The sequence below is a fragment of the Battus philenor genome, unplaced genomic scaffold, assembly GCF_028537555.1.
Source record: "Battus philenor isolate CCGP_79_NKW_IND1 unplaced genomic scaffold, ilBatPhil1.0.hap1 SCAF_9, whole genome shotgun sequence".
Taxonomy (NCBI): Eukaryota; Metazoa; Arthropoda; class Insecta; order Lepidoptera; family Papilionidae; genus Battus; species Battus philenor.
Genome location: NW_027181759.1, coordinates 15,874,357 through 15,892,002, shown reverse-complemented (window position 1 = coordinate 15,892,002; position 17,646 = coordinate 15,874,357). Strand labels below are relative to the sequence as shown.

The window sequence follows — 17,646 nt, the reverse complement described above, 5'->3', positions numbered from 1 at the left end:
TCTAGTGGGATATACCGTAATCGCCACGCTTGGCTGCTGCACATTCTCTGGAAACTAGTTTGCGAGCAGTGGTAATCCTAAATAATTAATGCACAGTGTGAATTATATAAGATTATACCAACATGCAAATATATATTTATAGACACAATGGAAAGCCACTAATTGTCCATAAATATGTGTTTAAATATAACAAAAAAAATATTTATTATGCAAATATTAATATTTTATAGAATTTACTAATGTAATGACTTAGATCATTTTAATAATGTATACTTAAATAAAAAAGTAATCTCTGTAACTTAAAACATAATACAACAACTTTTTAATACTTATTTTTGATTAAGCCGCATCAAGTTTGGTTTTCAAGAGTCATTCTTGTACAATTAAATACAAGACATATAGCTTCATAGGTTGCTTCCTCGATTTCCCAATAGTTTAAACTTATGTTTTGACACCGATCAAGGTAAACATCTGATTCTTCTGGATGATCTTCTTTGAGTATTCAGCGGAGTTGTATCCTTCTTCAAGGAACTTGTTCTTGCTTTCCTTCATGATCTGCGTACGTTCCGTATTCTTCGTCTGAGGAATGTGATGCATCATTGTGTATCTGGACATATCTGGAGGGAATCTGAAATTGTTGATATATATTCGTTAACCATTATAGTTTTATTTAGTATTATATTTATGTGTTAGTATTGTTATATACTGAAGAAAAGTGGCAACTAAATAACTAGAAAGGCTATCCTTGTATGATTAAAATAGATTACTACAATCCAACCAAAATACACAAACATATTGTCACACAAAAACAGGATGTGGCCACAAGTAACTCATGTGGCATAGAATAGAAAAGAAAGAAAAAGAGTGCAAAGTGGCGTTTGCCAATTGACAAACAGGGATCCAAAAAATTAACAAATCACTAATAATAAGTAAAATGATACAACCTAATTGAGTTGTGTCACTTTGATAAAATTACCCACCTTTAGTTAGTATAATATTAGTAAATATATATAACCCACAGTTAGTATAATATTAGTAAATATCACAGAAGTACCATGGTCTAATGATATAAAAAAAGAAAAAAAAACTTATAATATTAGAGGACGGACGCCAGATCTTTTTGGAGTACTGTAGAAGAATAATTGGAATAGAAGTAAAAAGGAATAAGACGTAAGTCAATAAAGAGATAGAGAGAGAGAGAGAGATATTACAAACAAACTGAAAAGCATAAATGAAAATCGTGATTTGCATATGTAGGATAATGATGACACAAAATAAAACTTAAATAAACATATAAACTATAAAATAAAGATCAAAAATATAAATTTAGAATTGTTACAATATTCTGGAGAGAAAGCGAAGGAAGAGAAGTGTTGTATGATGGGTAACCAGGTATGGAAAGGAATGGAAGAGAATGAGATGGACAACAGAGGAATGAATGAAAGATCTTATGGACAAAAGAGGACAATGGACATAAGAAAAAAAATTCTCTAAGTCTCCAAAAAGGGGACCAAAAAAAAATTATATTATAAAATGTCCCTTCAAATACATAACATTAAGCTAACACTAGCTATCATAGATTACAAATAGATTAATATTGATATAAAACGTCTATCACAAACATACTTCTAGCTTTTGCATGTATTAAATGAACAAAATCACTAACCGTAAAATTTTAAGTTTCGAAGCAGCAATTCTCATTGCAAAATCATCATCTTCACCTCCCCATCCTTGAAACTTGTTTGAGAAACCATTGATCGCCATGTACTGGTCAGACCTGATAGCCACAGCTCCACCAATCAAGTAGTTGTATGTCAAGACATATCTGAACTTATCGAGGCTGGCACTCATGTGCCGGGGCTCTTGGAGACAAGCATAGAGATTGGCTGTGTCCAGAGGCAGGATGTCTACGTCATGGAGGATCAGGCAGGGGAACTTGTCGGCTATGGCCTGTTTTACGCCTACATTATATAGGAGGCCTTTGTTCCACATTTTGTTGTCTTGTTGTTCTATGACATAAATACTGAAACAGCATTAGCAATAGCTGAAATAAGTCTTGACACTCGCATTAGGTTGAAATATATTGTAGGTGCTTTATTTTTACACACATATATATATATAAATATATATATATAAGTATATATTTTAGATAAATTGACCTTTTAACTGCTCCATATAAAAAATAATTAAAAATAAAGCATCTACAACCACTTCCATCTATGTACCATTACAATATCTCTAGTAAAAAAGCTAGGAGACTTTAAATTTAGTTAGTTATTTATTCCAGCTTATAGATGACAGCTAGAAATGTATTTTATGAAATTCTGCCTGCGAGGGGGTTTAAATGGACATTAAATTTGTGAAACAAGCGGTAGAAACCTATTTGATAAATTTCATACATTACATTTGTAAATCCTTACCTATAGTGAATACCTTGTTTACGTAGAAAGTTATGTATGTATGGTATAAATATATCCAGTTGGCTTTGTCTCAGTCTATATGTGACTAATATAGCTACACTGAGGAGAGGATTACAATCCTCCGGGATGTAGCTGCCATTGACAATGCCTGCTAAGGAAAATCCATTGGAACTCTTTACTGTGGTCCATGGTGGAGATGTGGCTGTGCTTTGTAAAATACCATTGTAATTGCATTTTGGTTTATCTGGCCTCACTTCTAAATTAGGATTGGTTTTAAAATAGATGTTGCTCATAATCTTGTCTCTTGGAATGTGTTCATAGTTGTATTCACCATATGATGCAAAAAATTGTATGACTGCTACCAGACACAACACAATTATGATGCATGTGGTGATCCGCAACTGCAGTATGCGGCTCATGGACTTCCACTTAGACATTTGTGCAGAATATAAATGACTAAACCTTTAATACCTGAAAAATATTGTTTAATTTAATGCCCTGTCTTCTCTGTACCTTTATTATTAATTTCATTATACACTAGAGATAATTAAAGTAGTGTTTTCCAACATAGGGGCCCCACGCCCCACAGGGTTCAGTTAGATTGTTAACCGGGGGGAAATTTAAAAATAAACTCAAAACACTTTAACCACATTGCTTCAATATTGAAATGATGTATGTTACATAGAGGGGTATAAGAATTTTAGAAAGGCTTAGGTGGGGCATGGCACAAAAAAGATTTGGGTAACTCTGATTTAAAGTGATCACTTGTGCAAGTCATGATAAAAATGCTAGAAGAGTTTCACAATTTAATAGAATCTAAATTCAAGTAATGTATGAAGCCATTAAATTAAGTGATTATATATTTACAAACAATGACAGGAGGATGTGTTGTAAAAGCATAAACAGTTACAAGACAATTACAAATTTATAGAATCAAGAGAAAGATATAACATGTTTATTTTTATTTTGACAGCTAACCTTATATATATGATGATATATTTTTATACTTATGCACATAGACCGGCAGTCTTATACATATATATACACATACATATATGAAACCTAGCAGGATTTAAGAGAATTAATAATCCCTGTCAATGGTAGTCTCAGAAATAAAAATAAACTTGTTATACTCACTAATAGGCTACATAAAGTCTTACTCATTTGTAAGTCAATGTATATGATTCTATACCACACTACCAAGCAAGGCAATAAATTTTGCTATAAGTATGTAGTAAGCACAATAAAATAAAAATTTGGAAATAAAGTCCTAATTTGGTTAGACTTGCTACTCCTTCTTAGTAGATGGAGAGTTATAAACTAAAGTAAACTTACGATTATAGGGGATTGTAATGACCTTATATTACAAAGCTATTATGATTTTGATTTTGAACACTATCAGTTTATAAAAGCCTATGGGAAAAGTTCAGTTTTAGTGGTTAAAATGTATTATTGTTGTCATTAATTTTTAGTTCTCTACACTCACTTCATAACAATTACTTTTAAATACAATAAGATACCTATGATAACAATATAAATATATTACAATATGATAACTTCCATGAAAATGACGATTTGGCAACTCCAAGTCAGGGAATGTATAAATGTCAATAAAGTAAAGAGCCGTCTTTCATCACAAGAAAAATAATGAGCTTATCCGGATGGATCCTTGTATTCCGAGACCATAAAGTATTGTCGTTTCTGTCGACCTATTTTACAGAAAAACCGATTGGTTTTTACTGCTCGGGCATTGAAAATTTGTATGGTGAATATATTACTGATTAGAAATAAAAACTTGTTAAAAATGTAGCACGACTACATGTTAAATTTTAACTTAAAGCGACATTGCTTTTCGGTCCCCCTAATAGATAGTCATTGAGTTTATACTTACTGATCGTTAATCCTTATTCTTAGTGATGAGTATCATATAATCTTTTATTACTACAGGCTGTCTCCTTTAAGACATTAATTTTTATTATCAGTACTATTTAAAAGAAACTAAGTTATTTGTCATTTAATGGTAAATGTATATTTTTCTCTATTTGTTCAATAGTGGAAAATAATCTCAATCTTTTGATTATGTCATTTAAAGTTCGCAGCTAAACGATGTCTACTTACAATTTAAAAAGTACTATTTCCGATAAATAATATTCTTTTCTACAATCTGGCTGGTTGTTTTCTATATTGACAGCAACCAATAATATTGATAGATCCATTCGTATGTTTTGACAACATATTTCAATTTAAGCAGAATTCACGTTATTACATTGAATTGCGAACCTTTAATTATGATGTACCGGAGAGTAATGAAATAAAAGAAAAACATAGTTAAGATTTAAAGTTTTAATTCTGAAATTATCTCCTAATTCGTTTTAACAATCTCTTGGCGTTTCAATTTTTATTACTGTTGCCTAGGATATATATTAAAATTGTATACATTACTATAGTTACAATGGAAATATGTATGCCTATTAGAATTTAATTTTGTTGCGGTTTTCAAATTAAACTATGATAAATGACAATATTTTAAGAGTATTGATATCAAATATATCCAGATAAGTTTATGTTTAGATATATTTTTTAAAATATGTCATTTAATAGAAACGTAAGGAATAATTCAATAAAAATAATATTCATTATATAGTTAGTATCAATAGTAAAAAATAAAAAAATTGCATTCAAACAAAAGACAGGTCAATATATTTTAATAATATTTTTAATTGTTTGATTTATTACTAACGTTGGTCTAAGAGAAAATTATAACGGTCATACAACAACACATACAAGGCTATCTTGACGAACTTAAGGAAAATGAAATAAAACAAATGATATGATATATTTGAAATTTATTCCTTCAATTTTCTTTTTATAAAAAAATATTAAAAGCTCATATGAAAAAATAAAATTGACAAATTTAAAACATGCGACTGAAAACTTTTTTTATTTCACCTGTGGCATTTGAAATAGAAAGCGTAATTGTTCCAACTTTTAAAAGTTATTTATATTTTGAACTACTTTGACGGATTCTTCATGAGTGAAAGCTGTAAACTGTAAGATTTATGTTTGTGACATCTTTCGCGCCATTGGTTAAATTTATTTCAATTATTAATAATGTCATAGGCTTGCAATATCTATGTTTAAAACATAGTCCACGTCTAAACCCAAAGCAAAGGTAATCGAGAGGGGGCTTCTGTTGAAGCTTTCACTCAATACGCGTTTAGCATTACGACTAATAAATATTCAAGACAAGAGAACTTTGACTTGGTCCGGTTTGACCCAGATACCATAATTACCACTGGCAGGAGTTACCGCTGAAAGAAATAACGCAAAAAACTCGGGCAACGCTTCTGTATAGAACTTTACAGGCGAGAAAGACCTGCTATTGGCTGCCAATCGCATCAAGCTATATACGTCAATAAATGCACACAACTTAGTATATTGTCTATGGAGGCTTTTTGCTAGCGACTCTGTTGGTATAGACATCAGTGTCCATAGTGACCAATAAAGAGAAATTGCTGAAATAAAGGGATGTTCTGTCTGAAATTCCTTTCATCATTTCAGATGTGGAATGTCTACTAATGTAGCCCTTCCCATTAAGTTTCCAATACTGATTAAAATCTGACTATGTTCAACATCTTTCCACAACCTTAATATGATTGTCCCTCTTATGGGGGACACCTGTACTGCACTTGCCACCTGTAAATTATCTCCACTACAGGATCTTATAACTTCTCCTGTCCTTCCATCTGTCCTGCATGATGTATGAGCTGCTCTCTTCCACTTTAAGTTGCCAATATGAAAAAAATAAATCCTTTAGAAATTTATTTTTATAGTTTGCTGTTATATTGGTCTCATATTACTATCAGATAATCAATTGGACGGTGTCATCTTATTTTAGTATAAGAACTTATAAAAAAGAATCAAATAATTCTTATTACAAATTAAACTGTTCATGCAGTTAACACTCATTATCATATGCAACTTCTGATAATAAGATATGTATGTATGTAATTGTACGCATTCACAATATGAACAAAGAACAAACATGTTACAATCTACAATTGAAAGACAAAATGTGCAATAAATAGTACATTAATTATCTACTATGACATACATCCTGATTTCATTATCATATCTAGGGCTAGCCTGCCCTAGATATGATAATGTCACAGTAATGGTAAATATTCCACTACTGTCCTACATTTGAATTAGTTTTAATTATATTTTAATTATGAAGCTTGTGTACAGTTAACCTTGAAATCAATATCCAAATCTTTATTTCTCGCAGTTTTTGCCCTGTCCCTATCTATCTCATTTTATATCATATATTTTGTACTTTTTTTATACTACAATCCTAAATTTCCTTTTCTTTAAATAATGTAATTTATTGTTTGGACCTGGAAGTCTAATAATTAAGAATTTGCCAGCATTCAATGGAATGATGTCACATAAAATGCAAGAAATACACAAGTCTAATTATGGTTGGGTTGCAGATTGCAGGAAAAGAAACAAAAAAAACTTTATTAATCAAATAATTTATTATTCTTTTATTGGTCATGGATAGACAAACTTTGCAATTGTATTATATAAAAAAGTCAAGCAGCTAAAGGTATCAACCATTGATCTATTTATTGGTATCAATAATTGTTCTGAGTACATAAAATAAAATATTACTTAAAATGTGTTGTGGAAATATTTATTAAATAAAACAAGTTTTAAGTTATGGTAACTTTCATGTCAATGTTGATTAAAACGCTACAGTACAATAATTAATTTTTTTTCAATCTATTACCTTATTAAGTAGCTCCTAAAAATAGCAAATAATCAAGTAAACAAATATTGAACAAATAACCTTTAATTTTCAAGTTTCTATGTATTAATTAATCAATGCTTATACAGTTACTAATTATTAAGAGACTTTAGATTAAAACAACAATATATAAGTTCCGTATATTTATTTCGTGGTTAATTCAGACTCCCAATTTTTTTCAAGTAATATTAATTTATAATTATATACTGAATTGTAATAACCATAGAACTTTACGTTAATAGTGCATTTAAAGTACATTTGTGGTTATAAAAAAACAGTTTTATTGTTATTTTAGCCTCGAACATGAAGAAAAATAATAGTACAATAAATCAAACTATTTCTTGCATGTTACTTGTTATTTTCATATCACACGTAAATATTGATATGCTTTAATCAAATGGCGTACCGATGGACGCGCAATTAACGTTTCACAATAAAACAATAGCCTATTGCGGACCATAAGGATATATAAATAGTGAATATTAGGTAAATACAATATCGGCGGCATTGACCCGCGTTCTAATTACAAATACCCATTGCAACTTTGTATTAATTCAACGCATTTGTTTAGGCGCGTTCATATCGCCCGCCATTGTTGCAACTTGTCAATGTCATTCCTATGTCTGAACTTAACGTAAATAAGCAGAGTACTTATTAATGATAAATTTTATATTGCCTTAACCTCTCTAAATTAGTTTCATATTTATAAGGGCTCGAAGAACCGTGGTCATATTAATAAAATGTCGGAGATTTCGAATTTGTTCCAAGAACTAACCTGCAAACCTCTAGATACGTACGAAGAGATAACAGCCTTTTTACAAGATCCGCCACTGTGGAAAACTCTTTGTACAGAATTTAAACCTCACAGCAAAGAAGCGATAAGGAACCTGGACGTAAATAAAGATTTTGGAAAAATATATTTAGAAACCCCGCAAACTTTCTGTCATTACCAAACGGATGCGGAAGACATTGTTGAACGTCAAGACAGAAAAAAGTTACCAAAGACATTGGTATGTCACGATTTGGCCAATGGATATCATGACGACAGGTAAGTTTTGAAAACGTTTACATTTTTAACTATAAATAATATTAATTAAAATAAAAAATTACTTTTACTATTATAATACATAATTGGTAATATTTTTAATGTAGATGGTATATTTAGCGTATAATTTTGAATTATATTAATTCGTTTAAATGTTGTAAATAATATTTCAAAAAAATTAACTAGATATGCAATATTTGTAAACATAAAACTAAAAATAACAAATTCACAAAAATGAAAGCGAAAAAATTTAGGGAAATTCACTGAGAAGTATATTGACTTTCTCAAAGTAATATCAAAGTTACTTCGTCCATTACGTAACCATATCCTATGTTTTTAGTATTTAAGAATATATAATACTTTGCTTAAACTCATTTATATATTCCGGATTTTTTTAATATGTTTGAATTTTATGAAGTTGGATAATGCGATGATTGTTATGCCCTTCCAAGTCAATTCAACGGATAGACAAAGTGTCTCTCATATACAACTGCATTAAAAAATCAGTTAATTAATTGACTGATAGTAAATTTTACAGGTATTTTTTGTTTAAAGTAGTTTTTATTTTTAGTGTTATAGACGGTACGAGTCACCATGAAGCCTACACATTTTACAACTGGGGCGGAATAGATATATTTTGCTATTTTAGTCATCACCTGGTGACCATTCCGCCGCTCGGATGGATTAATGTAGGCCATGCGCACGGTGTTAAAGTCATCGGTTTGTTGTTTTTTTTTTAATTATTTTACTAATATTAATCTTGTTCATATTAAAATAAATTACTTTACGTTTAAATAACATGAAAAATGCGGTCTGAATCAGAGGTAAATGTGTTTTTTTTTATTTTGCTGCTTAATTGTTAAAAATTGTTACTTGCGATTACGATCGCAACGTTCTTTTTTAGATTTATTTTTCATTGCTCACTGTTCCCGAAAAATATTTTAAAATTGATGCGTTCGGTTTTTATTCATTGCTTTACCACTAGGTACTTTAATAACGGAGTGGTCCGATGGAGCAGCGTTTTGGGAGAAAATTTTGGCGTCAGAAGAAAAGATGCAGAATTTTGCGAATGCACTGGTCGCCATAGCGAAAACCCTCTCTTTTGATGGATGGCTTTTGAATGTGGAGAACAAGGTTTGAATAATTGTACATTATAATTTATTTTAAAACATTGTAGGTTTTATTAGAATAACACAACTGTTTAACGGTCATATAACAGTGATATGACACTAGACGACAAAATAGAAATAGATAAGTAACAATTTTTTTTTCCGACTAATGCGCAAAGGAAATTGAGAATATATGAATTGAGATAGAACTACTGCGGATGTTTAGGTTGCGGGCCCCAAATATCCATTAGCATCACAGACTCTTTGGAAGATTATGGATCGATATTATCTGAAACTGGTGTGAAAATAGAAAACGAGGGTTTCAGAGGTAGCGTGAAATACGTATACTCTGGAATGAGATAGATCTAAGGACTGAAAGCCAGGCAATATGCAAATGAAGCAACTAGTTGACCGCGGCCATTTTCAGTAGCTTCCCGTATCGAAACCAATCGTTCAAATTTTATTTCAACGTCGATTTTTATTAATAAAATATCATTTTCTGCTACCATTCGCAGCAACAGCTAACTTTGTAAATTCCATTGTGATATAGAAATGAAGCGATGTATGATAGATAATAAGGTATGGAAAGGAATGGAAAATAGAATTAGGACAACAGAGGAATAAATGAAAGATATATATATTTATATATATATATATATATATATATATATATATATATATATATATATATATATATATATTGGACAAAAGGATAAAGCGTAGAAATAACAAAATAAATTATAAAATATTTATTGTAAATAATGTCCTTACAACATGGCAAGGGAGCATGAGAGGTTATCCAAAAATAGGGACCATATGCGCTGGTTTGCGGTTGGCTGAAGTTGCGTTTATGTGGATAATTGTATGGATCTTCCTACGGTCTCCGTTTTCTTTTCTTGTACCGAGGAATTTCTGGGTAATGTCATCAGGCTATTCAATTCGTTTACTTTACCTTGGACAATCAATTTTATCATATTGATTCTTTTATTTTATATAACATGGCGAAAGTCTATTCCATTTCCTGTAGATTCTCTAAACACATGTAATTTAAATCAGATTATGAAGCCAAAGCAGTTGGTGGAGTTCGTGAAGATGCTGCACACCTCGCTGCACAAGGAGCTGGTGGAGCCGGTGCTTCTGTGGTACGACAGCGTCACCATAGATGGTCATCTCAATTGGCAGAACTGTCTAAACGCAAAGAACAGGTGAGTCTGACAGCCATAATTTTACTAGCTTTAAACTTGTTTGTAGCCATGTAATCTTGGTCGCTGGACCCGGGCAGCGCAGGACCGTTCACCGTGGCAATTTTTAGGGGAGGTTGAAAAAAGAAGAAGAATTTTGTTAGAATAATCATGACCAGGGAGGCTCTTCGATCATTGCACGCCATTTTTTTAGTTCTCGGTATTTCTCTTGACCGAAGAATTTCATATTGTTACGGGTTTCAAAAAGTGGTTTTTAAAAAAAGGTTTTATTTCTATTAAACTTTAATATGACACTTTTAAAATTAAAAACATATTCCTTGAGCAGCCGATAATACATGTGTATACAAAAGTTTGGTTGTGATGGACTAACCTAAGTTGAGACTGTCATGGTGTAGAACATGGATGCACAGACCGCGGCTTGCCGGTCACACCGGTGGCCCGCCGACAGCTAAAATAATACTCTCGTACATTCGAAAAATATTGAATTCTATTCCAGAATAAAACAAAAAAATTTAATTACCTATACTTCTGGCAGCCGGTTTGCCATCAGTTCATGATTTGCCCGATTTTTGGCCCCTAGTCTTAATAAGTCTGTGCAACCATGGTCTAGAAGGAGGGTGCCGGCATAGGATAATTTAGGCGCGCATATTACGCCCCTCCTGAGAATTGTGTTCATTTACCAGAAACCAGACTTTCAGAGAGGCGGTTGTTTAAATGGGCCCTGAAATCTCAATTGCTTCAGCGATTTAGAGCAGGACGATGGATTGACGTGACCTCTAACTATCCTGATGGCACCATATGTGTCACGGGGAACGGGTTATCCAGAATAGCGCAGCGCGAGGGGCTGTGAGAATAATAAAAGTTCCTAATGGAAATACCGTAGTCCTACACACAGAGAAGAGGGTGAACACCGATGATAGAATTATAAAATATCTGGTCGTAGCTCTTGTCTTGTCTCGTTGAGCTTGTTCCCGCAACCATGTCAGCAACGTGCTCATTTTGCATCGTGAACCCCTAACCCCTACAGAAATTCCGACAGACCTTTGATGTAGCCGGCGATCGTGGAGAGGCACTTCGGCAATCCGAGATGCCGAGGATGCCCTGCAGAGTGCTACACCCATGCACCGAATTAGTACGTGAGCAGTAGTCTCTTACTCTTCCAGGCTGGTCGTAATTAATCCTTTTTGTTAACTATCAAATCAACCGAACGTAGCGCTTTCGTACTGACCCTTATCTATTACCAACGCCATCTAACAGCTAATTCAGAAGTTACAACGTCACTAACGCCATCTTTTATCAAGTGCTGGAAACTGTTTTCATTGCATCAAATATTTGTTTTGAATTTATAATGTTGCTGTGATATCGTGCAGGCCATTTTTCGACGCGTGCGACGGCATTTTCACGAACTATTCGTGGACAGAGAGCGACGTGAGTGCGAGCGCCGCGGCGGCTGGCGATCGACTGACGGACGTTTATGTGGGTATGGACGTGTGGGGTCGAAACTTCCACGGCGGTGGTCAGTTCAACACTCAGGAGGTGGGTACGGTGACATTTGTGCTTCGAAAAACTTCTACTTATTTACACAAAATTATTATGTATTAACTTTAATTGGTTTTAATTTAATGAAATCAGTAGACATGGTATTCATTTAATAAAAAAATCATTAAATATCATAAATGTCGTTAGCAATAATATTAAATAATTTTATTTAGAACAACAGGATGAATAACATATGCTACCTAAGAATAGTGTTAGCAACAGTAAAGATATTTTATCATTTTACATACCCATTTGGTGACACATGGTAAAACGTGGTAGATTGCGATTGATGAGACGCACACGAGATGTTCGAGGGAAAATATCTTGACATGTGTCTACCCTCTGATTCCTGCTATTCACATACCTCAGATTTGCGCTTCATACACACTGTAGTCGTCGCCTGAAGTATGTAAACGGTAAGAACAGGAGGTTGCAATTAATTAATTGTTGTTTGAGAACAGATGGATTGACTTTTATCTATTTCCCCCGGCTTGCTGTTAATGTACTTAAGAGCTTGATTATATTTTGCATTTAGGCAGTCAAGGTTGCACATAAAAACGGCTGTTCGCTGGCGATTTTTGCGCCTGCCTGGACGCACGAGGCGCGCTCCGACGCGTCCTGCGACGTGGACATGTTCGCCACCGAGGGCCCTTACGACCAGTTCCTGCTACGCGAGCGTGCACTCTGGGGCAGCCTCTGGCCCTTCCTCAACACCAAGCTGCCCTGTGAGTTGCCCTTCGCCACCTCCTTCTGCAGGGGACAAGGCAAACAACGTCGGTTCTATGGTGAGGTATGTGTATAAATAAATAACTTCTTTTCGCGCAACTGTGTATACTTTTGCAATAAAATCCTTGCTAATGTCTCAGAATTGAAATAGAGTATCTGTTCTTCTGAATTTCGTAAAGTCTTTCTTAGTTGACTTGTAAACGGCGATACGACTGTTGCTCCCAATTTTCAAGTCCCTCATATTCATGGTTCCAGAGATATAGTGATGAGTCAGCACATAGGGTTGCTATTCAGCAATTTAAACACATTAAGAATGCCTTAACCAATCAAATTGTTATTTATTAAAGAGATAAGTGCACCAGTCGAACAGTTTTCGTAAGTTTTACACTACGAAACTTTCAGAAGGCCCGTATTTACAATTATAAGGTACTTTTTAAATCTCAGGCAATGTTATGATGCATAATAAATTCATAAATATAAAATTATATGTATTATTATGTGCATAAATATAGAATGATATATTGGGAAATCCCAAGGTTAATTATGGCGTGTTGTTCCCAGGTGATCAGTCCAGGGCCTTGGTACAACCTGCGTCACATGCAGTACCAGCCCAACTCTTCCCACGGCCCGCACGGATATCTGCTCTCCGTACTCGAGAACATCCTCAATGCGTCCCGGCATGGCTTCCTCAAAGATAAGGCGGGGATAGGTCGCGTGAGACGCTCTCTAGAACAAACCAGAAGCGAGTTGTCAACCAGAGAAGCTAAGGAAGGTGAAGACAATCAAAATATCATCGATCTTAACGTCAACGAAGACATCAAAATCGCCGAAGGAGATGCCAACACAGTGCCAGAAGAAACCGTCGAAAAAGTACCGTCAGACGAAAAACCGACAAAATCTCGGAAAGTCTCAAATGCATTCCGGAGTTTGTTTAAAGGAAAGACCACGGACTCGGCCAACCCGGAAGAGAGTAATTCCAGTATAGAGTGCCAAGGGTCCGATAGCTCGATGATTCAGACCTCCATGAACCTCCGCCTTGGCCACACAGCAAAGGTCCGATTAGCTCTGGCCCCGGTGCCCGATGAGCTGGAATGCCTACAACCTTACTACAAGGACAGCTTCATCGGCGGATCCTGTTTGAAAGTGAACCCTTCTGACAAAGTTGATTCCACTCACCGCTGCATTAGGTTGTTCCACAGCGATTTCTACATCAAAAGTTCTTTGATCGCATGTGTGGTCACGAAAAACCTGCTTAAAGCACCTGACCAGTATTTGAATATCGAATTGCGTGCACTTTCATCGGAAGGCGAGGAGTTAAAGATAGTTTTGTTTGGCGGGTACGTACCGAAGGTGAAGAACACGCCGCCGACAGGCTCGAGCGTGGTGTACGCGCTGCCCGTCAACTCGCAGCCGGTGTTCAAGAGCATCCAGGCTTATTTACTGCTCAACGAGCCAGGGTTCTACGTGCCAGTTGAGAACAAGTTCGGATGGGTTGTCAGGTGTGCTATCTTATACTCTCAAAAATAAGTCTTACTTATTATGACGTTATTTTTAATAGCGTTGCCATTCTTTTAAAGGCTTCTCGGAAAATCCACCAAGCTAATCAGATTTGTCGGTCTTAGAATTGACGATGTTTAAATTTATAGTGTCTTTTTGCAAAGCATTGGTAATTCATGATAGTTCATACAAGTTTCTGCTCTTTTGGACGAATCCAGGACATATGATCATAAGTCAGGCGTTTGCCATTACCACTCTACATAGACATATAAACATTCCCAATAACATCATAGACGTAGAATGTTCACAGTTGGGCTTGGGTCTCCGCCATAGATTTCCAATAAGACCATTTTTCACTCTAGACTCTTGAGACTCTGTCTGTATGTGATTCCTACTACCAAGAAGGAAGAAGAACTGTTCTCTTCACACTGACGCTGTCATTGTTGACAGTTACTACATGGTGGCGTTGAACGGTGTACGCGTGGTGGCGGTGGACTGTCGCACGGGCCACTCGGAGGGTCCGATACTCTTAGGCCATTTTGGACTCTGTCAACGCACTACCGTAAGTATTTCTGACTCAAATTGTAATTAAAAAACACCTGTGTACATAACCTGAATTCTTTTTTCACAGGAAGCTGACGTTTAAAGGACATCGAAAATATATGTTTCTGATTATTCCAATTAAAAGATTGTCACAAATATACTATTGTATTCCTAATTTTATTAAAATACAGATTATTTAATATATGAAATATATTATAATAAAACATGTAACGATAAAAAATTGTTTGTTTTATTACCTACCAGTACGTTTTACTTACAAACTTAGTACAGTCAAATGTAATTGGCTTGTTGCAGTCCAAAAGAATTTTTTTTGGAAACTGCATGACTAGTAACTCTCGGACAGGCTAATGTATTATTTACACTGTGGTTTATATTAAAAAGGCAAAGTGTTATTTTCACTACATTCTTCGCAGTTTTTCCATTTTTATTTCCGTAAGAAGTTTATCTGTACCCTTAAGAAAACAAAAATAGACGCTTTGGTAGATCTGTATTTGAATTTACCGCTTTGCAATACTTGGATATCATTCTACATGTATAAATGACATCGATAGATGGCGCTGCGTGTAGTTAACCACGCGCTGTCTTTTCACGCGGGTAGTTGTAAAAAGCCATTTCTCGGCTGAGTTGGACATTAATAAAGGAGAAATGTTGCCAGGTGTAAAAATTTAAATAGTGACTTTACTTAGTAGTTTTTGAGTATAGAACATAAATCGAATAACTATGTGATGGATGTTAAGTACCGCTAGGATTATATCAAAATGGTGTCATGCTCGCAATTGTCCGGTGATGCAGAGATACGGAACATGATATTGAACCGAGCTGATAATATTGATAATAAATATTTGAGATAAAGTAGAGATATTTTTTCTGCTGTCGCCGCGTACGAAACGAGGAGACATTTTGTTCAAAACTTGAAGTTGAGGCCTTTGCAATTTTGGGTATGTTGATATTTCGTTGTACATCATTGGTTCGAGCGCAACAACTGTGTCGCAAACATTGTATTTATGCTTATTTTTGTTTCGTATGTAAGTTTTTAGTTATGTCAGAGTTGTACCAACTAAAACCTCACGGTCTTCTTTAACATCTAACATAAAAACTACGGAAAAGCTTTCTTAGACTACCGTAGTTTTAACGGCATTGACTTAGTGCTTATATGTAAGGGGAACCGGAGAGTAATGTCGTTTCTGTCAACATATTTCACAGAAAAACCAATTGATTTGTTACCGCTCCGGCATTGATTTGTATACTAGATGACAAAAGGTTGATAACGAAGGAGAATATATTGTTGATTAGAATTAGGAACTGTTAAAACTGTAGTTGTGTGAATTTAAGAAAGCGACATTACTTTCCAGTACCCCTAATATATGTTAATAAATTTCTATTTATACATGATAAATTACTTCAGTATTCCTCTCGCGTGCTATGGTCTAGGCATATGAGGTGATGATCGCTTCGTATCCGCTGACAACGCCTTATGAAGAGGTTGTAAGAGAGCACAACCTCCTTCGACTTCGGGTCTCTTGCTGTGGGTGTGGAGCTCTGATATTTTCTTTCTCTTTGCTCGATTCTTTTATTTTGAATTTGAATATGGAACGCTAGAGTAAGTATCAAGATTTATACAAATGGTGACGCCTGTCATTGTTCTTATATTATAGTCTCTTATTTTGAGTATGTTATTATTGTAATATTACGGTTTTTTTGTGTTTGGCTAGTCTTCGGAAGTAATATTTATGTCACATGGTCACGACATAGTCAAGATCGCGGGAAATCGTTGAAGATCATCGTAACGGTCTTTAAGGCCTATGTCTTGCATCGGTCGTCTATCTGCTGACGTGATGATTATATACCTGCTTTGAATGCTGTACATATTTTGAACGCTGTACATACTTTGAATGCTGTACATATTTTGAACGCTGTACATACTTTGAATGCTGTACATACTTTGAATGCTGTACATATTTTGAACGCTGGACATACTTTGAATACTGTACATACTATAAATGCTGTACATACTTTGAATGCTGTATATACTTTGAATGATGTACATACTTTGAATGCTGTACATACATTGAATGCTGTACATACATTGAATGTTGTACACACTTTGAATGCTGTACATACTTTGAATGCTGTACATACTTTGAATGCTGTACATACTTTGAATACTGTACATACTATAAATGCTGTACATACTTTGAATGCTGTATATACTTTGAATGCTGTACACACTTTGAATGCTGTACATACATTGAATGCTGTACATACTTTGAATGCTGTACATACTTTGATTGCTGTACTTACTTTGAATGCTGTACATACTTTGAATGCTGTACATACATTGAATGCTGTACATACTTTGAATGCTGTACATACTTTGATTGCTGTACTTACTTTGAATGCTGTACATACTTTGAATGCTGTACATACTTTGAATGCTGTACATACATTGAATGCTGTACATACTTTGAATGCTGTATATACTTTGAATGATGTACATACTTTGAATGCTGTACATACATTGAATGCTGTACATACATTGAATGCTGTACACACTTTGAATGCTGTACATACTTTGAATGCTGTACATACTTTGATTGCTGTACTTACTTTGAATGCTGTACATACTTTGAATGCTGTACATACATTGAATGCTGTACACACTTTGAATGCTGTACATACTTTGAATGCTGTACATACTTTGAATGCTGTACATACATTGAATGCTGTACATACT

General features: G+C 34.4%; 2 protein-coding genes across 2 annotated transcripts; one reads left to right on the top strand and one right to left on the bottom strand.

Annotated features, from left to right (window-relative positions):
• Positions 1-299: 299 nt before the first annotated feature.
• Positions 300-2,872, bottom strand: LOC137932418 (beta-1,4-N-acetylgalactosaminyltransferase bre-4-like). Its single transcript, XM_068776028.1, has 3 exons — positions 2,421-2,872; positions 1,667-2,023; positions 300-628 (listed from the first exon to the last, which is right to left on the bottom strand). Exons 1-3 carry the CDS (start codon positions 2,855-2,857, stop codon positions 442-444), a joined length of 981 nt encoding a protein of 326 aa, XP_068632129.1. The 5' UTR covers positions 2,858-2,872; the 3' UTR covers positions 300-441.
• A 5,098-nt stretch (positions 2,873-7,970) lies between these two features.
• Positions 7,971-15,069, top strand: ENGase (Endo-beta-N-acetylglucosaminidase). The gene is made up of 9 exons (XM_068775976.1): positions 7,971-8,278; positions 8,847-8,995; positions 9,261-9,409; positions 10,441-10,589; positions 11,957-12,122; positions 12,661-12,915; positions 13,413-14,350; positions 14,799-14,910; positions 14,980-15,069. The coding sequence occupies exons 1-9, from the start codon at positions 7,971-7,973 to the stop codon at positions 14,992-14,994; spliced, it is 2,241 nt and encodes a 746-aa protein (XP_068632077.1). The 3' UTR covers positions 14,995-15,069.
• The last annotated feature ends 2,577 nt before the right edge of the window (positions 15,070-17,646 follow it).

Bases quoted from the DNA above. Each gene is read 5' to 3' on its own strand.
- LOC137932418 (XM_068776028.1), bottom strand. From the start codon at position 2,857: ATGTCTAAGTGGAAGTCCATGAGCCGCATACTGCAGTTGCGGATCACC. The intron at 2,024-2,420 runs GTAAGGATTTAC...ATGCTGTTTCAG, and splicing joins AAACAAGGTATTCACTATAG to TATTTATGTCATAGAACAAC. The intron at 629-1,666 runs GTTAGTGATTTT...CAACAATTTCAG, and splicing joins TCGAAACTTAAAATTTTACG to ATTCCCTCCAGATATGTCCA.
- ENGase (XM_068775976.1), top strand. From the start codon at position 7,971: ATGTCGGAGATTTCGAATTTGTTCCAAGAACTAACCTGCAAACCTCTA. The intron at 9,410-10,440 runs GTTTGAATAATT...AATTTAAATCAG, and splicing joins TTTTGAATGTGGAGAACAAG to ATTATGAAGCCAAAGCAGTT. The intron at 10,590-11,956 runs GTGAGTCTGACA...GATATCGTGCAG, and splicing joins TGTCTAAACGCAAAGAACAG to GCCATTTTTCGACGCGTGCG.